Raw genomic sequence first — 26,860 nt, 5'->3', positions numbered from 1 at the left:
GACCCGATCTAAACTCATCTTATGATTCTTCTGTATTAAGCTCAACAACCTAATACCATATGAGATTCTATCGTCCTTCCCTCTATCAAAGACTAACCATCCACACCTTCTACTACTCGCCCCTAAAAGTTCCATCTTGTCCTCAAGATGGAGTGACAAACAATGTTTGCTCTGTAGCAGCGAGGCTAAGACTAATAAAATCACCCATTTATTCTCTCTGTCTAGCTTTTGTATCTTCCACATGGGTTCTGCAATGCCATGGAACTGACTCATACTAAGTCGTTCATTCATCTTTCTAGTGCTCTCACTATATCTTTTCGTCATAACAATCCTTGTTTCAGCACACACTTTCGGCAAACAAGACCAGCCTTGCACTTCTAAACCATGACCAACTACCAGCCCCATTTGTTTCCTCTTATACTCAAGAAAATAAGTTCCTAACCCACTCCCTTGAACATACACAAACCAAGTCCCACCTGGATCCCACGCACAAACAATCCAAGACGAACTACTAGTTTGTTTCTCACTTGTACCAACTCCCATCAATATTTGACTAACATAGTAGACATTCTTAAGAAACATGTCCAGGGATAATGGCTTAGTACTAAGTTGTGAGAGAAGATATTGAAATATTGTACCCTTGTTTTCAACAGATCGTAGGGTGTCTCCTGGACTTGCAATTATAGCCAAATCCCTCTTCTTTGATCTTCTTATATTGACAATATGATAGCACTGCTCCACTGAAGATCTCTGAACTTTTTCGTGTCGACATTCCTGTACCAAATCAATCTCCCCCATTTTGAAACCATCAACTCCAAAATTCAGCAGAAAGTCCGATGACTTATCACGAAACCGTAATGGTAGAGCAAGAGAGCCGTAGTCACATTGCCTTCCTCTTTTAAATCGGGCTCTATGGAAACATTTCTTCACCAAAATCTTTTTAAGAAACATTGACTGTCTTGAGAAAGGAGGTTTTGAAATCCCACAATCATAAGAAACTTTCTGGGTGGAGACGCACACAACCTGTTCGACGAAATTTCCAAGAGGACTTGTTGAGTTTTCCACCAGCTTTTGTTCACCAGTTTTTGCTCCTGAAGTCTTCTGCATCTCAAGGTTTTGTGTGGGTTGTGGTGTTGGAATGGCCTTCTGAATTTGAACATCCACCACCTGCTCGACGAAATTCCCCAGAGATATCTTTGAGTTTTCTGCTGGCAGTAGATTGTCTAAGCTTGACTGTTGTGTTCCCGGAACCTCTTGCATCTCCTTGTGCTCGTCAGCCATCGGTGGAGGAGAAAGGTCCTAGCCAGAAATTATGTCTCGTTTGTAGTCTTCACCAAATCGTCCTTTGAGGAGATTTAAGATATATTCCTTAAAGGGATTTCCCACACACAGACTTGCAGCCATCGATTTCTTTTCTTAGCTCAAACAACGAAAGCACCAAATGTTAAGTTTGACCCTAACCAAAGTAACCAGAATTGATTAATAGAAGAGAAGATAGAAGATTAGAGATAAATAGAAGATTAGAGAAGAGATTAGAGGTAGAGAGAAAAAAGGAGAATGAGGTTAAGAATTGTTTTGTTGATTATTCATTTTGATGAAGAACCCTAAATCGGGCAACCAACTTAAATACAGACCCTCAATGTACCTTAAGACCAAAACGACACAGCAATAGCTTAACTGAATTAAACAGTAAACCTTCCTTCTCACTAAGACAGAGGCTCTCCCAGACTTGGCTACATCTCTCTTCTTTTGACAAACTCTTCCCCAAGGCTCGAGCCTTACTTCCCTTTGGCCTAAGCTTCCTCTTCATCCATTCACTCAAGATCCTTAACCTATCAGGTACTCTCCCGGAGAGATCGTTGAAAGAGAGATCTAGCGTTGTTAGACTCGACATGTTTCCGATTCCGGTTGGGATTGAACCGGTTAGTTGATTACCGGAGAGATTAAGTATACCGAGGTTAATCACGTTGTTGATCTCTTTAGGTATCTCTCCGTTGATTCGGTTACGGCTGAGATCTACAGAGATTAAAGTAGTGCAGCGTGAGATTGAATCTGGGATAACGCCGGTGATGTTGTTCGCAATCGTGTTGATCTTCGATAGATGCTTCAATTCGAAGATCTCTCTCGGGATACTGCCGCGGAATCGGTTCCGATCTAAGAACAGAGTATGTAAATTAGGGAAATGATAGCCGGAGGAATCTCGCCGGTGAACCAGTTGTTAGAGAGGTAAATCTGGTCGGCAACAACTCCGGACATCGTCATCGCACTATGTGTTTCTGATTCATCATCGCTGAAAAAGCTTCTACCTTTAGCTCTTTCAGCTCGTCGATTTTTGTGGTGAGATTCGGTTCGATCTAGGCTGTTTAGATCGAGGTATGCAGCAAGGCGATCAAACGGTGCTGAGCTTGAGACCTGGTGGCAGTCGAGGAAACAGACTCTTTGGTTCCTCTTCTTCTTTTTTGTCTCTCTCTTTTGGCTCTCTTTCCTCTTCGGATCTACCTCTCCTTCGTCCTCATGGTGGTGCTCCTGCTTCCTCTTTTCCCTTCAAGGTACCCTCATTTCTCGGCGCTAAGCTCCCCCTCTGTATTATTTGGATCTAGCTCTTCTTGTCCCTCTGGATATGGTTTTGTTAAGACACTTGAGCTGAACTTGATCCAATTTTACCGGTTTATAGCAATCAGCAGCTTTTTTGGTTTGGAATTACAATCTTTGGTATTTTACTGATTAGATTATCTTAATAAATGTCTGAATTATCTGAAAGCTTTTTGATTTGCGAGTTTCATTATACTGTTATTAAATTACTACTGATCTCATAGAATCACGTGTCTGCAGTATACAGAATTGAATATATAGGTAATATATGCATATCCGATTGATGCAAGCAATTTGTTTGTCCTGATTCTTAGTGGCGCACACAAGTATGTGTAGCTGCTGTAAATATGGACGTATAATGATATGTAGGCTTTTTAGGTGGGTATTTTATTAGCTGCTATTTGCTCATAAAGGACTTACTGACATTTTATTAGTACCTCAATCATGTTGGCCTTTTGATTCACGGGTTATTCCTCTCTGTGTACTAAGAATTTGTGGTTCTTTGTCTCCTTTGTATGTCACTTCTTATATGGTTTTGTGTATTGAGTGTTAGTTAATAAAGATTTATCTTGGATTATGCTTTTGCTTCAGGGTGGAGACTCGAGGTTCGATGGCCGTGAACGTGTGAAGTACAGCCGTGAGCAGCTCCTGGAACTTAAAGAGGTGATTATCTCAGTTTAAAAAATATAGGATTAAGGCCGGTATAGTTTCTGCTGTTCGTATTTGTTCTTTGTTATTTGAAGTAGCTGACATCTCTGCACATACAGACTACTCAACTCTCTGATGAAATTCTAAAAGTCCAACGGGAAACTTCAACAGAACTGTTTGGGGAGGTAGAGACTTGGCCACGTGGGGAAAGTGTCGTAAGCAATTTGGTATAGTTTTGTTGAAACGTAACTTTTGTATTGTTTCCTCTATCATGAAGTTTCATGAGTTTTTAAGTTTTAACACAGATCTAATATTTTAATGATCCAGGCTCCGGTTCAGTCTGCAAGTCGCTTCTCTGAGCCAGACTCTCGCGATTGGCGTAGCCGTACGACTCAGCCTCCACCCTCTGGGGAGGCAAGGTCGTGGGATAATCTCCGTGAGACTAGAGACTCCAGGTATGTTGAAGCAAGCCAATTTAATCGTCAAGACCAACCTAATTCCGAGTTTTCAAGGGCACATATACCATCCAACAGAGGGGTAATTGATCAATAAATTAATTTTTTTCCCTCTTTTGGTCCTTTACCTTCTGGTATAATTTCCTATTTTTCTTACTTATTTGTATTTGTATATCGTATAGAACCAGGGTGGACCAGCTCCTGTCCTCGTCAAAGCAGAAGTGCCTTGGTCAGCCAGAAGTGGAAATCTCCGAAAATGATCGTGTTCTGAAGACTGTGAAAGGGTAATTCCGTTGAGACAGTTATTTGTTGCCTAGACTTTTGCATAGTTTTCTCTTACTGCCACATGAAATCTTTAAACCAAACTTGTACACTTACAAAGATATACTTTGCTTTGTCCAGGATACTGAACAAGCTAACCCCTGAAAAGTATGATCTTCTTAAGGGGCAACTTATTGACTCTGGCATCACATCTGCTGATATCCTGAAGGTGTGTGTAATCTATGTCTCAAGAATAGATGAAGGCTTGTCTGAATCATCTAGGCTGTTCGTGTAGCTAACCAGGGTTCTCTTCTTTTATTTGTAGGGTGTGATTACCCTTATTTTTGACAAAGCTGTCCTTGAGCCGACCTTTTGCCATATGTACGCGAAATTGTGCTCTGATATCAATGACAAGCTGCCCACCTTCCCACCTGAAGAGCCTGGGGATAAAGAGATCACATTTAAGAGGGTTCTGCTGAATATCTGTCAAGAGGCATTTGAGGGCGCTGCGGAGTTGAGGGAGGAGCTTAGATAGATGAGTGCTCCAAATCAGGAGGCTGAGCGGAATGACAAAGAAAAATTGTTGAAGCTCAAGACTCTAGGAAATATTCGTTTGATCGGAGAGCTTTTAAAGCAGAAGATGGTTCCAGAAAAGATTGTTCACCACATTGTTCAGGTTAACACCTATACGTTTATACAATTTCTTAGACAACTTTTTTTTTGGTATCTAGCAATAACCTTTATATATTTGGTCTGAGCACAGGAGCTTCTGGGGGCCGATGAGAAAGCTTGTCCAGCAGAGGAAAATGTCGAAGCTATTTGTCATTTCTTCAAAACTATTGGCAAACAACTTGACGGAAACATGAAGTCAAAGCGGATCAATGATGTATATTTCAGACGCCTACAGGATCTGTCAAAGAATCCTCAGTTGGAACTGCGTCTGAGATTCATGGTTCAGAATATCATCAACATGCGCTCCAATGGCTGGGTTCCTAGGCGGGAAGAGGTAATCCGTAATCCTGACTTTAAAATCTGAGAATGCCTCAGTTTTATGAGTTACAAGGTTGAGACTTGTTTGTTGGTCCATTGTGTAGAGGTTTTGATGTTCAATTTGCATTACTTGTGCAGATGAAAGCAAGAACTATAACCGAAATCCATACTGAAGCGGAGAAGAATCTTGGTCTCCGACCTGGTGCCACTGCAAATATGAGAAGGGGTATTGTTTCTGGTGGTGGGCCTGTGAGCCCTGGCCCTGTCTACCCTGGTGGGAGACCTGGTGCGGGTGGCTTGATGCCTGGGACTCGAAGGATGCCTGGGATGCCCGGGGTGGACAATGATAACTGGGAGGTACCCCGGACAAGATCAATGTCTAGACGCGATGGGCCAGGACATCTGCATTCTCCAGCAGTGAACAAGTCGGCCTCAATCGATCACTTTCTCAACTTGGGTAAGATCAGAATAATCTACGTATAGATAGGCTGCTTTTTAATTTTCTTTACCAGTCAATCCTGCATTTTTTTCCTTTCTCTCGATAGTATGTTGTTTGATATCGAAATGCTGTTTTTAATGATAGAGAGATGGTATACATCAGCAGTTGAGTGTTTTTGTGTTGTACTTATTCTACTAGGATGGCAAGATCATGTTGGATATGACGGTGATTAGTGAGTTCCCCAAGGAATCAGACTTTGTCTCACTCTCGCAGAAGAAAGATAATCCACCAGATTCGCCGAGAAGCAAGAAACTTGGAACGTCAGCAAACAAGAAGAAGAACAGAAAGGGTGGGCTTTCCATGTTCTTAACTGGTGCTCTTGATGATATCCCTAAACCCGATGAGTAAGCCTCCACCAAAGCCTAAGTTAGAAGGTCCTGTTTGAAACGGTTAACGGTACAGCCGTGGTGTTCTCTGGAGACAGCATTCCTGTTGAGAAACGTGTTTTGCGTATTGCAAATCACAGGACAGAGGTGGACTGGATGTATTTGTGGAATATTGCGTTGAGAAAAAGGTGTCTCGACTACATCAAGTATATGATTTGACTATCACATATAAGCCTCGCTGCCCATCTTTTATGGACAATGTATTCGGGACGGATCCTTCAGAAGTTCATATCCACGTTTGGCGAGTTCTACTAAAGGAGATTCCAGATAACCAAGCAGAAGCTTCTGCTTGGTTAATGGATTCATTTCAGTCAAAGGACAAACTGCTATCCGATTTCAATGCGCAGGGGCAATTCCCAAATCAAAGACCAGAAGAAGAACTCTCTGTCCTGAAGTGCATCGCAACTTTCACAGTGGTAATATCTTTGACAGTACTATTCATTTATCTGACCTTGTATTCACATAGCTGTTTCAAAGTATATGCTGGTCTAAGCGGCACATATTTATCGTTTGCTACTTATTACAAGCTTCGACCCTCACCTGGCTGTTTTAGAGAAGATTCTTGTAAAAAAGTAAAAATCCATTAACTTTGTTGTACATACAATTCTTTCTTTGTATACAATTCTTAAGTAAAGATGACAAGGAAAGGTGAGATGACCTATAAATCATCTTCTTTCATTTAGCAACACCTATATACAACAAATGATCATAACATATCAATATCTGGATAATTTAAAGATAGATAGATGGATGCTTAATTATAGAGATTAGAGAGTTTCTTTGTTTCAGGTCATTGGTTCTTGATATACTTTACTTACATGACACCAATAGCAAATTTTATATATATCCCAAAAAGTGACAGAGCTAACTACTTTTTAAGCCACAGAATGGTTTAAACATATGAACCCCCGAGGAGATTTCGATAAAGTCTATATATAGGCCGGTTTTGTTAAGGAGATTGAGCTAATGATGCAGTCAAGAGATCAGTGTTTCATCTGGCTTGCTTAAGCTTCCATTTGCAAGGCTTCATAATTTCATTCCTGTTGCAGCCTAACAAATCCTACAATAACCTGAAGCTCATCCGTTGCCTGTAAACAAGAGAATGTCTCAGACGTTAAAACACCAATCACCATTGGCATCTGTTTTGCTAAGTAGTTAGCAGTTGACCACAAGATTTATCACTATTAATTAGCATATACAAGGTTTTCATAACACAATGTTCATAAAAACTTGGGTTTCACCTCTTTTGTTTCATTTGAGGTGATCACTTACTAAGTCTTCTTTATACTATAAAGAGTGTTTTATGTGAAAACGATAGTATATATTAGAAAGTGATAAATGCTTGTATTGTTGATTAAACATGGTTATTTAATAGTTCAATATGGGGAAAATACCCGAAAAATACGCCATCTATTTTTTTTCTGGAAGTTTAATACCTGTAGTTATTAAATTGGAAGATTAATACCTGGTTTAATTTTCATTGTCCTTAAAAACCATGGTTTAATTTTTGAAGGAAGATCGATGCTTACGCCTTAACGCCTGTTAAATCTAATAACGGAATCGTAAACCATGGCTAAAAGATTAACCCACGTGCTTAATAAGAGGCAACTAAAGGACATTGTTGCCCTCTTCTTCTTCCCCAAATCGATTTCACAAGTCTAAGAACCCTCGAAGCTTAAAAAATCACAAAATCAAATTTGGTTTGAAAGAATGGTGAGCCAAGGTTCAGGGTCTGATGCAAATTCGAGCAAGAGCTGGGGTCCTCTTTGCAGCACGTGTGGTAGAGTTACGATTGTTACAAAGTCATGGACCAATGACAATCCGGGTAGAAGATTCTATAAATGTGTTGTTCATGGATTCTTTAGGTGGGCAGATGAACACTCACCATATGGGTGGCAGAAGGCGAGCCTACTAGAGGCTAGAGATGAGATCAAGCAGCTGAAAGAAACTCTTAGGGCGATGAATGAAGAAAGGGTGAGTGGTTCGATAGAGGATGAAGAGAAGAAGAAGCTTGAAAATTCAGTAATGGCAGCTATTGAGAGGGAAAACATGCTTCGACAGTTCATCTTGCTGTCTTGGGTCGGTTTCATTGTTGTAATTGGGATGATTCTTGTAATGGGGAAGTAGGTTATGTTGGGAAGGTTTCATTGTTGTTGTTTTCAGTTTACATTTGTGTGTTTGTAACTCTAATCTTATCAATGAAATCCAAAAAAATTCAAATCCAAAAACTTGTAATGTCATTCATCGCCGTTAGTTTGAACGAAAGCAGGATCCTAGCACCAAAAAAAAAAAACAGGATCCTACGAAAACAAAGACAACATCCAACCCGAAATCATCCTACAAGTGAGTTTAAAACATAGATAGATTAATCTGACTTTTTCTCAGGCCGCCAAACATCAAACACCTTATCAGACCAAGGAGACATAAAAAAGACCGGCGGTTTTGGAGCATCGTCGTCCTTGCCACCCTTGCCACGACCTTTGCCTTTCGCCTTGCCACAACCATTTCCACGTCCTGGAGGACGACCACGTGCACGTCCTGTACCATTCTTTTTTGTTGCTGGTGGAGCACTTGAATGCTGCGGAACTTCTTGGTTTTGTGCAGATTGACTTTGTGCAACAGGTGGTGTCGATTGGCTTTGAGCAGGCCTCCACCTCTTTGGTGCATTCTCGATGCTCCAAGGATCATCATTATCCTATAACAACCATGATATCACATTCTTATAATAAATCAAGCTATCATCATTCATTCACATCTTAGTCAGATTACTTACCAGACTTTTTCGTGGTCTGCCCCTTTTGCGTGGAGGAGGTAAGTGGACTGTTTGTTGTTTGCAGGTTCCCTTATTGTGACCCATTTGTTTACAGTTGCTACAAGTCACAGTTTTACCTTCTCTTGTAAGCTTAGTTGGATTAGTTGATGATTCACCTGGCTCCTTTATCCTATTAAACTTCTTTGGGCGTCCTCGTTTTTTCCTCTTATCAGGCACTTCAATTGGTCCTTTGCCCGTTCTCTGCCACAACCTTTCACCATTTACAGGTTCAATGTTCTCCTTATATGTATCTTGCCAGACATTTGTTTGTAAATGTCTATCAACATAGCTACACATAAAACATTACATTAGTCGACAATCACATCTTTTGACAATATTCGTAGTTAAACATAAAGAAGAAGTTCAAAGTTACTTACTCTTCTGGGTCACGATTGTGTTCTGTGATGACATAGATCGCATGTGGACAAGGTATGCCTGTGAGCTTCCACTGGTTGCAAGCACATTCTCTCTGAAGGAGGTTGACACAGAAGCTACCAGAACCCTCTAACACCTCATACTTGGTCTCACCACTTTTGAGGACTGAGCAAAACTTAGCTGACTTGCGGTTGGCTTCAAGTATCTCCATAATTTTTGGAGGAAACCGCGTAATACATTTCATCGTCTTACCGGACAGCTTAGCTATGCGCTTCATGGATATTCTCCTGACTTCCTCAAGAATATTAATAACCGGCAACTTCCTGGCGTCCTTGATTGTTCGGTTGAAACTCTCCGAGAGATTGTTGCAAACATCCTCACAGCTAGAATGGTAACTGAAAAAAGCCCTGCACCATGTACTCGGTTCTATTTTCATCAAATCCTCAGCTGCAGGTGGATCATATACTTTCAAAGCTTCCATATTATAAGTGAAATCCCCTACTGTTGAACTGTATGCGATGGCCCAGAAAAAGCTCTCATGCGTGTAGTCACCATAAACCTTCTTCCAATTGGCATATATGTGTCGAGCACAATGCCTATGCTCTGCATTTGGAAGCAAATCCGCAACTGCATTGATTAACCCCTTCTTCTTGTCTGACATAACAGTCAAACCATCACCAACTCCCAAATCCAAATCATTCTTCAGCTTATCAACAAACCAAGACCATGACTCATTGTCCTCAACTCTGACTATTGCCCAAGCAATAGGATAAATCCTATTGTCTGCATCCCTTCCAACAGCTGCTAGTATCTCACCTTTCAATTCCCATTTCAGAAATGCTCCATCAAGTCCTATAATAGGACGACAACAATTCTTCCATGTTCTTCTTAGCGCTGCAAAACAGACATAGAACTTGTCAAATTGTTGCTTACCACTAGCCTGCGGAATGGTGACTATCTCTGTGTGAGAACCCTCGTTAGACCTCTTCAGCTCTCTCTCGTAGTCCCACAACTTTGCAAACTGTTGTTTTTGTGTTTGTATCACCAAATCAAACGCTATCCTCCTTGCTTTTTGGCAAATCCACTTAGAGACTGAGATCGTGTACCTCATTATGATCTCATCCTTTATGTCAGTCCAACTCAGAGACGGTCTTCTTCTTGCTTCTTCTCTGAATAACCTTCCAATTACACTCTGTTTCAACATCCTTGCTTTCCCACTCACGGAATGGTTATGGATATCAACCAATGTCTTCACTGACCATCTCCCTACCTGCTTATCCACAGAACAAAAGATCTTCCAAGGACATTTATCATGTCTGCAAATCGCCGCCAACTGTGTCTGACCCCATTTACAAAGCTTTACATCATAATTCATCTTCAATACATATCTTAAAAGCTGATCCTTGAACTCCTCTCCATTACGAAACATCTGCTTAATCCACAAGTAAGGTGGCTTATCCTTTGAGTAACTAGCTCTTGATACTTCTCTTTCATACCGGTCATAAGCATCCCATTCTTCATCTGTGTCCATAGCAGGTTCCGGACGCTCAGCATCCATGCATTGCCTCTCAAATTCTTCCTCCTCTTCTTCACGCACATCATCTTCTGCAGCCTGACGAGCAGCTTCTTCCTCAGCTTTGTAACGAGCAGCTTCTACATCAACCTCACCCTGATCCTATCTCTCAGATTCCCTATTAATCTCTTCGTAAAAAGAACTAAATAGCGGATCATGCTCACCCCCAACAACTTCTTCTATAGGATCATCTCCTTGATCTTGTCCTTGATCTTGTCCTTGCTCCTCATCAACATCATCGTTTTTATCTCCTTCATTCTCTTCATCAAACATCTCAGCCACTTCAACATCACACTGATCATCAGGTTGAGACAGAGGGAACATAGGATAGGGTTGAGACACAGCTTGTTGTATGAATATGTCGACTTCGCCACCACTCTCAGCTTCAACACACAACTTCCTTATCCCACTATCTCTGTCTGTTTCGATAACTCTTGCTGCAGACATATCTTCTTTTGGAAGCTTGTACCATACTTGTTCTACTACCCCCGATACTTCATTCTCAGCGCAGAACTCGTCAAAAATTGACCAAGTCATCAAGTCTAGATCAATCAGCATCGCTTTATGCTCTTCTCCTCCAACATAGAGAAAAGACCCATCATTGAATGTGACATCTCCTCTAAAGTGAATATTGAGTTTGATTTGTTCGAATCCACTGAAAAAAAGAAAAAAACAAAATTTCATTAGCCATCAAATATCTAATGGGATCCCAATATATAATTGAACCCTAATTCAACCCCCAATTAAACCCGCTTTAAATCCCCAAATTGACTCGAACCCTAAATCCCCAAATTGACTCGAACCCTAAATCCCCAAATTGACTCGAACCCTAAATCCCCAAATTGACTCGAACCCTAAATCCCCAAATTGACTTGAACCCTAACTCGCGACCCCCACGAACCCTAATTCAACATCCAAATCGATTATATCTCCAATCAAACTCGAACCCACTCTAAACCTTTAATAAAGACCCAGTCGAACACGAAACCGACTCGAACCCTAACTTGCGACCCCCACGAACCCTCAGTCGCGACCCACTCGAACGCTAAACATTGAAATTGCAACGAAATAAATACATACCTCATCTCTCTGTAGTTATCGTGTCGTACCCTCCACAAAATCAACCAAAATCAAACGCTCTCTGTAACAATCATCGCATTCAACGGATTTAGGGGTTTTGCTCACGGTGGGAAGAAAAAATCGTTTTAGGGTTTGAGACTTTTGAAATCGAATTGGGGGAAAACATTAAGGGCAACAGTGTCCTTTAGTTACCTCTTATTAACCACGTGGGTTAATCTTCTAACCATGGTTACGATTCTGTTATTAGATTTAAAAGGCGTTAAGGCGTAAGCATCGATCTTCATTCAAAAATTAAACCATGGTTTTTAAGGACAATGAAAATTAAACTAGGTATTAATCTTCCAATTTAATAACTACAGGTATTAAACTTCCAGAAAAAAATAGATGGCGTATTTTTCGGGTATTTTCCCGTTCAATATGTAAAGAAATTCTTATAAATCTTAATTATCATTTTCATATTTTAAATATAAATGCAAAACTAAATATATATTTAGTTGTACCTAGTTGAACTGAGTATTATATACTTATGTTATCTAAATATTACCCTCTATAGTTAAAATGTAATTTTGTCTCATTATTATTCATTACCTCTCGGAAATATAATAAATAAATAAACAATTACGAATTACATAGTTTGTTCTAGTAACATCTCTTACTTTTTCTAGTAACATCTCTTACTTGTTCTATTTTCGGTGAACAACAACGACAATATTAGTTAAGGTTGCAGAAGAAGATATGTTGAAGATGACTACAAAATTACAATAATATCGTTCATTAAAACGGATTTATGGACGTACACTAAGCAAAAGAACGTTATGTACGTACACTAATCTCAAGAACGTTATGTACGTATGCGTTCATATGTACGTACACGTTTATATGTACGTACACGTTCGATTTTAGGTTTAATGAATCCGAAATTACCAGAATATCCTTGTCTTCTACCTCTAACATACGACTGAAAACCCTAGTTTTCCCTGCCTCACTTTATTTTTTCACGACTTATGTCTATTTTTTTGGTTTCACTTGTGGGGTTTTTACTCAACTATTATAGATTTTCATCTCAACATCTGATTTCTAAATTAAAAACCTATAAAAAGTGAGTTATATAGATTTCCGAAACGATATCTAGCTCTTCCATGGATGAACCCAGAGGAAAGATTAACGAAACAGAGTAGGAAAAAGACGTTTGCTCCGGCCGACAAACAGAACACGATTGATGAATCTGCTACAAACGTTATTACATGAACACCATAGATCGGAAGAACATCAAACGTGTTTAGATCTACCTCCAATAAGTCTATCGCAACGCTAGACTGTCTTTGACAGCTCAAACAAATTCGTATTATTCTAGTAAGACTTTACAGCTGTCAAAAATGCTTACTAAATCTACCACGGACAAGAAACCTACCATCACACTCCGAAAACTATTTCAAAAAAACAAACAAGTATACCAAAAATATCTGAAACGAGAGAAGGCTGTCGAATAAATCTGTCGCAACAGGCCATTAGTCTACCATAAATATCTTTTGGGTCATATTGACTGTTGAAGGTGTACGTCAGATATTTTTAGTATACTTAGTTTTTGATACACATATACGTCCACCGATAAGTGTACCAACACTACAACTAAGTGTACCATCTACGTTGACCGATAAGTGTACCAAGACTACAACTAAGTGTACAAAAAATATCTGACGTACACCTTTAATCAGCCACCTATATAAATGTACCATCAAAGAATCGGTAGACTTTCTCCCAGTTCCCAATATTTTTTTTTTCCACTAATGACATTAGCCGTAATTACGTTTTTTCTCAACACTAGTTTCAAGGGTAGTATGGGTACAAAGTTTATTCTAGTAATTACCAACAATTGTGTGTTACTTTTGTAAAAAAGAAGCTTTTATGTAATATTCTAGTAACTCACCCTAAATAAAACTATGCATAAAAATATATATATAAATATATATATATGATTGAAATATTGGCTATCAATAGAAATAATTACGAGAAATGAAAAGTGTGATGCAGTTAATAGTAACAAATATATATTTGATATTATTTGAACCACAATATATCGTGTAGTATTTAATTAGGAAAGTCTAAAAAAAAAGTGGTGAAAATCTCTTAGGCCATCATTAATGGGACATCTTTTACACTGATCTTAGATATAAAAAAAAAAGAAAAAATTCATACAGTAGAAGAACAAGGAGAGAAATGATCTTAAGCAAGATCTGATCTTGAGCATTGATTTTGATATTTTTCTTTCTTCCTCTCTCTTACCTTACTATAATATTATTATTAAAATTATTTTAAGATCAATTATGCCATTAAGGATGCCCTTATAGTCTCTCATTTGAGAGAATATTTCCACTTTATTTTACTTTTTTGAGAGACTCACATCATTAAACAATAATATTTTTTTATTATTATTTTTTTAGATAATAATATTTTTTTTATTATTATTTTTTTAGATAAGATACTATGGGAAGAGATTATCATTATACATGCTCTAACGTGCTACTTGTATTTCTACGAAATATTATGCGGTTAATTACACAATTCACAAACACAATTTTTCAAATAAATTATATTTTCAAAATAACTTGTTAAAAGTATATTCAATTTGAACAGATACAGACTATTATAATGAAGAATTCTTAACCGTTACGTCCAATTTTAGAAATGGTGACTAACCAATATCAATGTTTAAGAGATACACATATTAGTAATACACATAATGCATGGTGAAATTGTGTTTTATAATGCAAATCTATATTAACATTTTTTAAGTACATTTTGTGTTTTCTTTTTAGTTTTGCTTACTTAAAAATTTATTTACAACATTAATCCCTAAAATATTTTCAAAAATAGTATTATTTCATATTTTATTTCCTAAATATTTTACATTACATTCCAACTAAAAAAATTACAACAATATCAATATGGAAATAGAAACTATGATATATTTAACCACACATTCTATTGTGTTTTGAAGATATTCTATCTCTGAATCATTTGCAAAAAAAGAAACAACAATTTGATTTCCATTTTGTTTTCCAATACGTGTGAGCTTTGATTCTTAACGTAAGAAAAACTTTGATTCACATTTATTTAAATATTATAATTAATACATATAAAATTTTAAAATTTTACGAATATGTAAAATTAAAAAAGTTTTAAAATACTATATAATATGGTTATATATTAGATGAGTTATAAAGAGGACATGTTAGAATCAGTAAAATATCATTTGTGCTAACACGGTTAAATCGTTATTTTATTATTTTCCAATACTATTAATATTAGAATATTTGACATATAAATTAAATTGATTTAACTAAGATTGTGTAAAATAATCAAATCATTAGGAACAATGTGACTTAATCATAGCATATAAATGACTTATTATGTATTTAGATCCCTTATTTTTATTATAATAATTTAAAATCAAAATAGAATCTCAAACACTAAACAATAAAAACTAAATATAACAAACAAATGGTCATGCAGTAGCGGGTTAAAAAATTAATCTAAAATTTAGCCGTATAAACTGCCAGAAATTTTAGTTATTCCTCTATTTACAAAATATTCAATATTTAACAAACAAATACAACATAAAATATAAATAACAAAAAAATTATATGCATGCGGTATACCACTGGTTAAAATCTAGTATTATATAAAAAGACAATCAAATAAATCTAAGTCTGCAAAATGTTTTATAATATGAAGAAATACATAATTTACATTTTCGCCAAAAAATATAAAAAAAAAAGATTATGAAAAATATTTTAAACTCACACTTTGTAACATCCGCGAACCAAGTTTTGGAGTTATGGGATGAGTGTCGATTGAAACCAAGGAGGATGTCGGCTGACACCACCAGTTTCGGGTTTGATCCGTTTGTTTTAAATCATCAAATTATAGCATATTGGTTTAGGAGAAACCGTAAACCAAGGTATTAAAAGCTGGAGGTCAACCTAGGCTTTAGGAGCAGACTCTTTTGTCGTTTCCAGAAAGAAAAAGAAAGAAGGAGAAGTTCCAGTCAATCATTGAGAGTTTTTGGAGAGTTCTTGGCCATTGTTTGAGAGATATGTTTGTGGGAGTGGAGATCCGAGGCAAGGGGTGTGTTAGAAGCTTGCTGGGGTGTTGGATTCTTCATTGTTTGGTAAGAATCTTCCTGTGTAAGAGGTGAGTGCATAAACATGGCTTATCTAAGCTTGATAATCCTCTGTTTTGGTGTTCTTTGAGTTGTGTGATTGATTCCCTTGATTGTTATGTGATTTTCGTGTTCTTTGTGGCTTGGTTTTGTTCCTTGGGATGCCTTGGACGAGTGGGAGGCGTTTGGAGACGGAGATCTAAGCTGGAGATCAAAGGAAAAAGATGCTCAGCATGGGTGTGGATCGACATCTAGAGGGTTTCGGTCGACACCAGTGCGAGGACGGCTTGAGGGCTCTAATGTGTGTCGGTCGACACATCTAGGATTTTTAGAGAATGTCGAGCAAGTGTTGGTCAACACCAGGAGGGTGTTGGTCGGCACCAACCTTCTCCAGGTGTCAGTTTCGACTGGCACCAGGACACCAACCTTCAGTAGACGGCTGATACTTGTTTTTACCTGGTTTGATTGTGTTGTGTGCTGTTTGTTGAACATTGGGTTCTTGATTGCTTGTCTATATAGTACAGTAGATGGGAGGATTGTCTCATGATATATCATAGATTTTATGGTTTTTAACCATAATATAAGTGTGCTTTTTGAGTCTTTTGATTTGCTTTTAGGTTCTTTTTGAGTCTTTGCAGGGACATGTACAATTTAGGATTATTTGGAGCTTAATGGAGAGTTTTGGAGCATTTTTGGATATATTTTGAGTGTTGAGGCTTAAACACAGAAGTTGGTGTTCTACATTGGCCGATATTGCTGAGGAGTGTCCGATGTTTGGTTCCGAGAAGTTTTAAAAGAGAGGGTGTCGATCGACACCTCATTGGTGTTGCGCTCAACACCAGTCAAGCCACAAAGGAAATTTTCCAATTTCTGAAGATTCAAATCTGCCCCAAAGTTCCTCCTATTTGCAACACTAGACTCCGACGTGTTTTAGGACATATATATATATTGTTTTTAGGTTTTAGAAACCCTTAAGCTTTATTTTCCCTACAACTTTTGAGAGAGATTTTTAGAGAGCTTTTGGAGAGAAGAATCAAGATTCATTCAGAAAAGATTCATAACTCCTTTACTTTTTCTTATAATCTCTTAATGCTATCTATTTTATTCATGATTTTTGTTTCATTGATCATGTCTGAGTAGATCTCTTGTTAGGTTTAGGGTTTTCAAAAGAATTCATGAATTTTTAGGTTATCAGATTTTTAGGGTAATATCTATAGAGTTCTTCATCTAGATTGGTTATTGTTTGTTCTAGAGTAGCGAGAGCAACCTAGAATCTGATCTTAGATTAATTCATAGACATGAGAGTGTAATTAATTTCTTGAAATAATCTTAGATGAGCAAAATACCTATTCACAAAGAGATTTGGTTTAGAGATTTTGTGAACTTATCAAACATGAATTTAATGCTAGTTTAATCATTAGGATTTTCAAAGAGATTTGGAATTCTAGTTTTTATACTTACATAATTTTCGCAGCGAGAGCTGGTTAATTTTACCATTGTGATTTGAGTTCTAGAATTGTTCTTAATAAATCCTAACAATTATTTAATCTGATTTTCCTGAACTTTCTGAGAATTTCCCTGAATCTATCTTCTCTCTTACTGAATTAACTCTTGTTTTTATTGCTTTTCTTGTTCTTTTTATTTTAATACAATTTATCCTGTTTAGCATAATTAAAAGATTATCAAAATCTATTGTGTAAGTTTAGAGTCTCTGGGGATTCGATCCCTAAATACTACAGTGATTTCTTAATTTGATAGTGTAGCTCTAGGGTAAATTTGAACATATCATCTCACTTAGTATTTGTGATAATATGCATGCATCTCAATTATTGTTTGTGATGCAGGTAAAGATAATGTATGTGAGACGTAGAATCATGGCGATGAGGAGGAAGATGATCTAGGATCTCGGTTTTGTGTTGTTGGTCTTGCTATTTATGTTGTTAGAACCTAGTTTAGAAACATGCTAGGTTGTTGGACAGAATGGTTAGAAATGTTCTTGTATTGATGATATGTTGGAGATGGTTATGTTGTTGATATGTTTCCGCTGTGTATATTAGTTGTTGTTAGTTTAATGATGATTTATGGGTTGGTTGTTTTAATTAAGTATTATGAAATGCTTAATTATGTTATTAAAAGAAAGCGGATCGAATTGTTTCACACTTGTACAATTATTGTAGAAAAAAATTATCATGCAATTAAATGGATATGTAGTTGTTTTCAACCTACTATATAGCGGTAGACTGATTATATAAATCACATATCTTTGGAGATACAATATATGTTTATGTTATCGGTTTATGTGATTAATTTCATACCATTCTCCATTCTCCACACAAACCTAAATCTATATTTTCTTTCATTTTCCATGAATCTATTTTTATATTTTTAATAATTAAAATGTTTGTGAATAAAAATCATATACGTATATTCATTATTTTCGATTTCACAATGATAATACAATGTTTTAAATGTTTTGAAAATCTAAACTGGTGATCAGTTAATTAATTTATCAATATCATGAGCTATTATATTTTTAAGGGGCATTCTCAAAAATGCCACTTTTTCTATACCCCTTTTTAAAAATACCCCTTCATGTTGACCATTTTTAAAACTACCTCTCTTTATATACAAAATGACCAAATTACCCTTTTTGAGTGACAGCAAGAATGTACAGTCATCAAAATCGAAAATATTTTCCCGCAAAAAAGGTTTCCCGCCAAAATCGAAAAATTTTCCCGAAAAAATTATTTTTTCCCGCCAAAAAAAAATTTTCCCGCCAAAATCGAAAATTTTTCCCGCCAAAAATATTGAAATTTATACCTTTTTAAAACATTGTAAACGCTTTTAAAAAACTTTTAAAAACGTTTACAAGGTTTTTAAAAGGTTTTTAAACACATTGTAAACGCTTTTAAAAACCATGTAAATACTTTTAAAAAGCTTGTAAATGCTTTTAAAAGGTTTTTAAACACCTTGTAAACACTTTTAAAAACTTTTTAAAAGCATTTACAAGGTGTTTAATATTTTTTTAAAACCCTTTTAAAAATCTTATAAAAACTTTTACAAAGTTTTTAAAAACATTGTAAAAGCGTTTACAAGGTGTTTAAAAACTTTTTAAAAATCTTTTTAAAAACCATTTGAAAACCTTTTAAAAACCTTTTAAAAACCTTTTAAAATCTTTTAAAAACCTTTTAAAAATCTTGTAAAAGCGTTTACAAGTTGTTTAAAAAACCTTTTAAAACTCTTTAAAAAATCTTGTAAAAGCTTTTACAAGGTGTTTATAAGGCTTTTATAAGGTAGAAACCTTATAAAACCTTTTAAAAACCTTGTAAATTTTTTTTGGCGGGAAAATTTTTTGTCGAAATTTTTTTATCAAAATTTTTTTGATGGAAAAATTTTTGGCGGGAAAATATGTCGGAAATTTTTTGGTGGGAAAATTTTGTTTTTTTTCTTTTTATTGAATAAAATAATTTTCATCTAAGGGTAAAATGATCATTAAAAATTAAAAGATGGCAAAAATAAAAATGGCCAGAAAAGAGGGTATTTTTGAAAAGGGGTATATCAAAAGGGGCATTTTTAACAAATTCTCTATTTTTAAACAGTGATCCAAATGGCCAGTTTTTACGCCTTATTTGGAGGACATACAGGCGGATAAAGAGGAGTTTGCTTCTTTTTCATTACTCTACGTCCCTCGCACTCAGAATGGTAAAGCGGATAATTTAGCTCGACGTATTCGCTCAGTTCCGCACTTAGTTACCTATATAAATAATGTTCTTTCATATTGGCTTGGTTGAGCCAATCTTGTACTCTGTTGTAAAAAAAAAAAAAACAGTGATCCAAATTAGGCGTTGTAAAAACAAGAAATTACAAAGTATTCAATGGTCTGATGAAATCTGAATCAATTTCCTTCAAATATTTTAAAACATGAGACAAATACAATTGTTTGCACAAAAAAAAAAGAGACAAGTGCAATTATATCATTGTAGAAGGCACAAGTACTACATGAACCGATCGAGAGAATCAATTGAGGTCCCTATTTTGTCGGCAGTTCACATTGACATCACATGTCATATTGATGGGTTGTGGAAGAGATTAGTTTGTTTGCTGAATAGTCTTTTTTGTTTTTTTTTTTCTTGTAATAAATTGCTTTATATTAAAACAGTAAATAAAATTTCTACACCCAAAGATTGAAAAATTCCGGTCCAACATCAAGACACATATGTTAATCCCAATCCCAATCCAAGACAGCTAAAGTTGCTTTTACAAACTAATATTTGTTCATTTGCGTAAACAAACTGTCTATTTCGAAATAGGTCAAAACACGAATAGGCAGTTTGGAAAAATTATTGGGGATAAACTAGACTAGATCTTAGACTTTTGACCGGAGTTTCAGAGATCTTGAGGAGAACTTAAGTCAAATTGTTGCTATTTCCAGCAACCAATTTATTTAATTAACTGATGTAGTTTGTGGTTACAAATTTCAAGCAACTAATTTAATTATATTATTTGTCAGATAAAATGTTGAATTTTAACTTGTTGCTGTCGATCAGATGTTGGATTAGAATTTATCTATAATAAACTTAGTTTTGTTATATATGAAGGACAATATTTAAAGAGAAATACCTTAAAGTACCACTAAACTAAGTTTTATGGACAATTATAACACACATTCCATAAATTTCCAAATATAGCATTATTTTAACATATTAAAATATTTAAAATTATCTTTTAGAATTTTGTTTTCTAGATTTGGGTTCTCAATTTCACATTTAGGGTATAGTTTTGAGCCTTGTTTTAAAATTTCCGCCTAGCACCGATTACGCTCTGCAAAATCGCTAGGCCCACTCGCTCCGCCTCGATTAATGATTAATCTCCGCCTAGCATCGATTATCCAATTATATCTGTCTAATTTGATTATAACTCGTCTAATCCCATTACTTCACACTTAATTTTATATATAATGATTATTTTTAGAACCAAATATAAATCAAATATGTATTTTTTTTGTTATTTAGACATTTAAATTAAGAGTTTATGATGTTTTACAATAACTAATGTATAAAATTTTAATTAAAATCATAAATTTTCTTTTAAAATTACGTTTTTATGTGTTGACCGTAATTTTAAAGACAATACTATAGTTTTATATTTTATTTGATATTTTTATTTTAACATAAACAGAATTATACATATATTTAATACTATATATTTTTATTTTATTATTAATTTAATAAAATAATCCTAAAACTAGTCCCGATTAACCTCCGATTTTCTTGCTAGGCGCTAGGCCTACCCCGACCATCCGACTAGCGCCTAGCGATTTTTAAAACATGGGTTTTAAGGGATAGGGTTTAATATTTTGAATTAATATTTAATTTTGAAAGATTAATTTTAAAATATAGTGTTATTTTTAGAATTTTAGAGATGTTGTGCTAAGTTTGAAAAAAAACTTATTTTGGTGCTATTATTGAGAATCTCCCATATTTAAATTAGTATATGACAGTTTGGGAATACTGAAATTAATCTTTCGTCATTGCGTATGGGTTACTTTACTTGGACGCATATGTGCCACTCGTGGATTGAATACTGTATGCTTACAGTATTTAATATTGTGTTGCCTGCAAAAAAAAAAAACATTTATTAATATTCTCTAAGTTAGTATGACCTTTCTTCTATATAAATCTCCTAACATTTCATAAATGAAATTAAGGAGCAGATCGAATAAAATTGAATTTTCACAATTGAAATGCCAACTACTTTGTTCCACTTTTAGATGGTAACATGTATATATATCCTACCATAATAGTTTTAACAACAGAGGTCAACATTAGCCCTGTTCGTTTTACTATTGCGGCAATGGCGATCAGCGACCAAAAAAACAATATAAATTAGCAATATAAAAAAAAAGATTTTAATTAGAAATTTGAGGAATTAACAGTTTTACCCTTTAAAATACTTATATTTACAATATTAGCTTGTCTAGAATACAGTCGCAGGTGGAGTCACGCGACTGTAAAACGAACAGGGCTAGTCTTGTAGTATATTTTATTGGTAAGCGACCTCGCAATGACCTTGGTTGCGGGTCTGAAAAATTATGATCGAATATGATGCTTCCAGTTATTATTTATATTGAAAAGATCTTAGATTTATAGAATTTGTATTTTTGTTAATATTTTTTTTTTTGTTGGAAAATGAGAAGATTAACAAAATAAGATAAGAACACAATTTGTATATATTTCATATATTGTTTTTTTAAATTTACATATATCTTCTTTTCATAGATTTTTTTCCTTTTTATTAATATAATTACATAGAAAATATTAAAATTTAAAAATGTTAATTAATGAGATTTTCGAAAATATTAAATATTGAGTTGTCTGATTATGATTGGTCGTTTTAAATCCTAGGTGGACGCCCTTAGAAGCTTATAACTCCTACTTTTATTTAGTATAGATTACCCAAAAAAACTATACATGCTAATATATCTATATATATGGAATGGCAATATTATTTTCTGTTATAGTATGACATTTTTGGTTAGAGTCTATTGTAATTTTATCCACATTAATAAAAACCAAAGTTACAGTTTAAAACATACAGCCTGTGAAGGAAATAAATAAAATAAATATGCTGAATACAGATAAGTTTATCTTGAAAAATCAATCAGTATTTGACTTCTATCCGACTAGATAACAAATTTGTAATCTAGATACTACCAGAGTTTCAAAAAAGTATAAACAAATTTTTTGTGTTGATTAAAAAGATAAATGAAGGTTATGTGATCTCTCTCTCTATCCTTTATGTAACTCTCCATCTTAATTATCTCCTGCAAATGATTCACCATCCGCATTAAGGTCCAGTCATCGGTTGACCGTTGGGTCAATGGAGTTATCACTCATGATGTTTAGGTTTACATTGGAAAACGTCTCTAATTGAAGATTCAGTTCTGCAATTGGTGCGTGCATCTGATGAGTCCTAATACCTTTAGATAAAGACAAAATGGGGGTCCTACGGTTAAGGAAAGACGTCTTTTACAATTTAAGTGACGTGCTCTTCTTGACGAAGTCTATCCGGTTTAATTGGTGTGTGTACTTGGGGTTTGGTTTTATGCTGTCAGGAAATCTTGCGTTTAGATTAAAAACCTTTCTAGTTTATCTTAACAGTTGAAAATTTTAAGGAAATACTATTTACCGCAACACCATTTCAATGTTTACTAGACAAAACAAATTGAGCTAACATTTTGTTACTCCATTTTGCTTTTAAGTGATGTTTGAGCAAAACAACTTTGTTTCATGTTAAGTGATGCTTTCAGTTTTTTTTTACAAAATTAAATATATTTAATTTGTTTTGACCAATCATATTTTACAATAAATTTTGTTACTAGTTAGATTTCTTTTATTTAATAATCTTTTTTTGATAAACCCTAATTTAATAAATTTTTTATGTAAAGAGATAAATTATATACTTTCTTAATTTGTGTATAGAAGAAACCTTAAACATCATCTAATATAATAAAGTAGGGTTACACCTCTAACAAGCTCTATCTATCTGCCACGTGGCACTTCTGAATTCTCTGTTTTTTTTAATAATGTTTTATCACATGTTTAAGCCAATTGATATGTAAATCATTAATGGGAGACATAATTTTGTCGACTTCTCGAATAAAAACCGACGGAATCTATGACTTCCGACTTCTCCTCTTCTTCGCATCTCTCTCTTCCCCACCCCTTCCCCCCTTATCTGTTCAATTCTGCGAAATTTTGTATCAGCCGAGTCGAAGGGAATCTCGACATCTCCATTCTTTCACAGCTTGACATATGGCAACTATAAAACTGACACCTGTCCAAAAAACTTGTTCACCAAAATTTTAACTAAACTACCAATAAAATACATTTAATCAAATACATATAATTCACACTTTAAACATAAAACTAAAAAAATATATTTTCAATTAATCCACAAATAAGTCATTTAATCTTACACTTTAAAATTAAACTTTCTTATATAATAAAGTAGGATACCTCCTAAAACTTTCTTCCACAACTACTGTAAAACTAACACTTGTCCAAAAAACTTATTCACCAAAAATTTAACTAAACTACCAATAAAACATATTAAATTAAATAAATATAACTCACACTTTAAATGTAAAACTAAAAAAAAATATATTTTCAATTAATCCAAAAATAAAGCATTTAATCATACACTTTAAAATTAAAACTTTAATAGAAACCTTAAAAGAAAATTCAATTAAACCATAAGTAAAACACATTTTATCTTATATATTTAACTCAAATTTAATATAAAACTGAAAAAAAACATTTCCAATTAAACCACAAATAAAACACATTCAATCATTTAAATTTAACTCACCCTTTAATATAAAGCTAAAACGGTTCAATCAAAACAATAAATAAAACACATTTAATCATATACATTTAACTCATACTTTAGTATTACAATTGAAATAAGATATAAAATATTTCCAATTAAACCATAAATAACACACATTTTGTCATATGAAACTAAAAAACTATTTCTAATGCAACTACAAATAAAATACATTCAATCATATAAATTTAACTCACACTTTAATATAAAATTGATAAAATTATTTCCAATTAAACTATAAATTAAACACATTTAATCATATACATTTAACTCACACTTTAATATTAAAACTGAAATAAAATAAATTTGCATTAACTTTATTTCTCCACTCAATTTTATTCAACACACAATAAATTAGAATTAACTCTCATACTTTTTAGTTTCAAAACTATAACTCTCATCACTTCCCATTCCATAAATACTCATTTTTCATTCTCTCATTCTCTTTCACTTCATCTTAACTATTATAATTTTTTTGCGATTTTTTGTTGGTTGGTTGGTTGGTTATTGTTGTTTGTGTTAAAAAAAAAACAAATTAAATATTATTAAGTGGAGATGTTCGCATGTTTTTGGCGAAGTGAGCAAGTACAGGGACAAAGTGAAGTTTGTTACAAGTATGGCAAAAGAAGTGGAATCTGCTTATAAGGCTGCTCAGGTAGGAAACCGCGGGGGTGAACAAGTGGAATGAATGATCTGTTGGAAACCTCCGGGTGATGGATGGGTGAAGCCGAACACTGACGGGGCTTCACATGAGAATCCGGGTCTGGCCACAGCTGGAGGAGTACTGCGAGATAGGATGGGGCAATGGTGCAGAGGTTTTGCTTTGAACATAGGAATTTGTTCTGCGCCTTTAGCGGAGTTATGGGGAGTGTATTACGGTCTCCATATTGCTTGGGAACAGAGAGTAACACGGCTTGAGCTGGAGGTTGATTCGGAGTTAGTTAGTTGATAAAATTATTTCAAATTAAACCATAAATAAAACACATTTTATCATATACATTTAACTCACACTTTAATATTAAAACTGAAATAAAATAAATTTGCATTAACTTTATTTCTCTATTCAATTTTTTTCAACAAATAATAAATTACAATTAACTCCCATACTTTTTGTTTCTAAATTGTAACTCCCATGACTTCCCATCCTATGAATACTCATTTTCTCATGCTCTTTCACTCTTTCTTAAATATTATACATTTTTTGTGTTTTTCTTTGTTGGTTGTTATTGTTGTATGTGTCAAAAAAAAAACAAAATTTAATATTATTAGAAAAGCTTAATTGTAAATTTTAACTTTAGATACTATATGATATATATCTTACATTTTTTTTTTTGAAGATACATCTCTATTATCCCTAAAACAAACATTTTCATAATCAACCTATTACAACTTACATACAACTATCTTAGATTTTAAAATTAAAAAGTTTTCTCTAATGGCATCTATGCTTAATTGAAGTCCTACCTTATTCTTATCTCCAAATTAAATTACCAAAGATTTCCATAAAATATAGTAATGTCTAAACTCTTCTAAACTCACACTTTAATATAAAGCTCAAATATCAACAAAAAAAACAACATCAGCTACACAATCTCATATTCCAACAATCCACATTTCATAAACATAACCAATTTTTGTATTACCTTTCATGAATAATTTGATAGATTTTATACACGCATCTATCCTATCATTTGGACCAGCTAACCCACAACCACTCAATGTCTTCTTTGAAAGCGAATACTACAATCCAATGCAACAAGAACACTTGATGTGGAAGCAGTAATTTAAGACCTAGAAATAACAATCAACTTGTCTTCAAGATCTACGAGGAACTCAAAATATCGACACTCTATTTTGCAATCACAAAATAACATGTCCTAATTATAGAATACAAATAGTATAAACTATAATACTATTTAAAATTCAATAAAAACATAAATAATATAATAATTTAAACTTTTAGAAAGGTTTTTTAAATTGTTCATAATTTAGAAAAGGATAAATTGATCATTTAACATTAACTATATAGTTAATGAATACAAATAAAACAATTCCAAAACCCTAATAACTTTTAACCAAAAAAAACAAAGTTTCTCGATACAAATAAACTTTATTGGTATGATCTTCAAATTGTAAAGTCTCTCAAAAATTTTTTAAAAAAAATTAATTTATTCTTAATGACTTTTAACCAGAAAACAAATTAATATAATAATCTCGTGCAACGCACGAGACTCAACCTAGTTTATAATGAAACAGAAGAAGTATGTTTTTTTTTTTGATAAGTAAGCTAACGTTTCTTATTGCTATTCATTACCATTGTTAGTTGGGCCGTCATCTTGTACCATTATATTTTACCATTGCAACAGTAAATAAAATTAATATGATGCTATATCTAAATGAAGGACAAATCAAATCGCCTTAGTTCAGTAGTAAAGGAATGTAAGTTCTGAAAATATTAGTTTTTGGACCTCGATTGTTTTCGAAAACATAATATGAAGATATAAAAATATAAAATACTAACTATTCATTAAATTAATTGTATGAAAAAGTCGTATCAAATTGGTTTAAAGTTTAAACTATGGTTTGCATTAAGTTTAGTACACTTGTTATATCTTCAAAATGTATAGGTGTTAACAGAG

The 26,860-nt window shown here is 34.2% G+C and overlaps 2 protein-coding genes, 1 non-coding gene and 1 pseudogene across 4 annotated transcripts; 3 read left to right on the top strand and 1 right to left on the bottom strand.

Moving 5' to 3' along the window:
* Window positions 1-1,611: 1,611 nt before the first annotated feature.
* Window positions 1,612-6,465, top strand: LOC104771228 (eukaryotic translation initiation factor-like; annotated as a pseudogene). Its single transcript, XR_015593109.1, has 10 exons — window positions 1,612-2,549; window positions 3,184-3,255; window positions 3,360-3,467; window positions 3,568-3,777; window positions 3,878-3,979; window positions 4,098-4,185; window positions 4,282-4,632; window positions 4,720-4,962; window positions 5,085-5,403; window positions 5,584-6,465. The product of XR_015593109.1 is annotated as a eukaryotic translation initiation factor-like (transcript).
* Window positions 2,914-3,020, top strand: LOC147919282 (small nucleolar RNA snoR103). The gene has a single exon (XR_015594328.1). It is a non-coding gene; the product is annotated as a small nucleolar RNA snoR103 (small nucleolar RNA).
* Window positions 6,466-7,541: 1,076 nt separating the features above from the next.
* On the top strand, window positions 7,542-7,958 carry LOC147919281 (uncharacterized). The gene has a single exon (XM_087504943.1). It carries the CDS (start codon window positions 7,542-7,544, stop codon window positions 7,956-7,958), a length of 417 nt encoding a protein of 138 aa, XP_087361069.1.
* A 238-nt stretch (window positions 7,959-8,196) lies between these two features.
* LOC147919280 (uncharacterized) lies at window positions 8,197-9,504 on the bottom strand. The gene is made up of 3 exons (XM_087503921.1): window positions 9,021-9,504; window positions 8,605-8,932; window positions 8,197-8,526 (listed from the first exon to the last, which is right to left on the bottom strand). Exons 1-3 carry the CDS (start codon window positions 9,497-9,499, stop codon window positions 8,197-8,199), a joined length of 1,137 nt encoding a protein of 378 aa, XP_087360047.1. The 5' UTR covers window positions 9,500-9,504.
* Window positions 9,505-26,860: the final 17,356 nt, after the last annotated feature.

This window comes from Camelina sativa, chromosome 20 (genome assembly GCF_030686135.1).
Source record: "Camelina sativa cultivar CO46 ecotype springtype chromosome 20, ASM3068613v1".
Taxonomy (NCBI): Eukaryota; Viridiplantae; Streptophyta; class Magnoliopsida; order Brassicales; family Brassicaceae; genus Camelina; species Camelina sativa.
The sequence above is the reverse complement of the archived record's forward strand: the minus strand, read 5'-3'. Positions and strand labels throughout refer to the sequence as shown.

Coding starts and splice junctions, on each gene's coding strand:
- LOC147919281 (XM_087504943.1), top strand. CDS start 7,542: ATGGTGAGCCAAGGTTCAGGGTCTGATGCAAATTCGAGCAAGAGCTGG.
- LOC147919280 (XM_087503921.1), bottom strand. CDS start 9,499: ATGGAAGCTTTGAAAGTATATGATCCACCTGCAGCTGAGGATTTGATG. Junction 8,933..9,020: donor CACAATCGTGACCCAGAAGA/GTAAGTAACTTT, acceptor TTTTATGTGTAG/CTATGTTGATAGACATTTAC. Junction 8,527..8,604: donor GCAGACCACGAAAAAGTCTG/GTAAGTAATCTG, acceptor TGGTTGTTATAG/GATAATGATGATCCTTGGAG.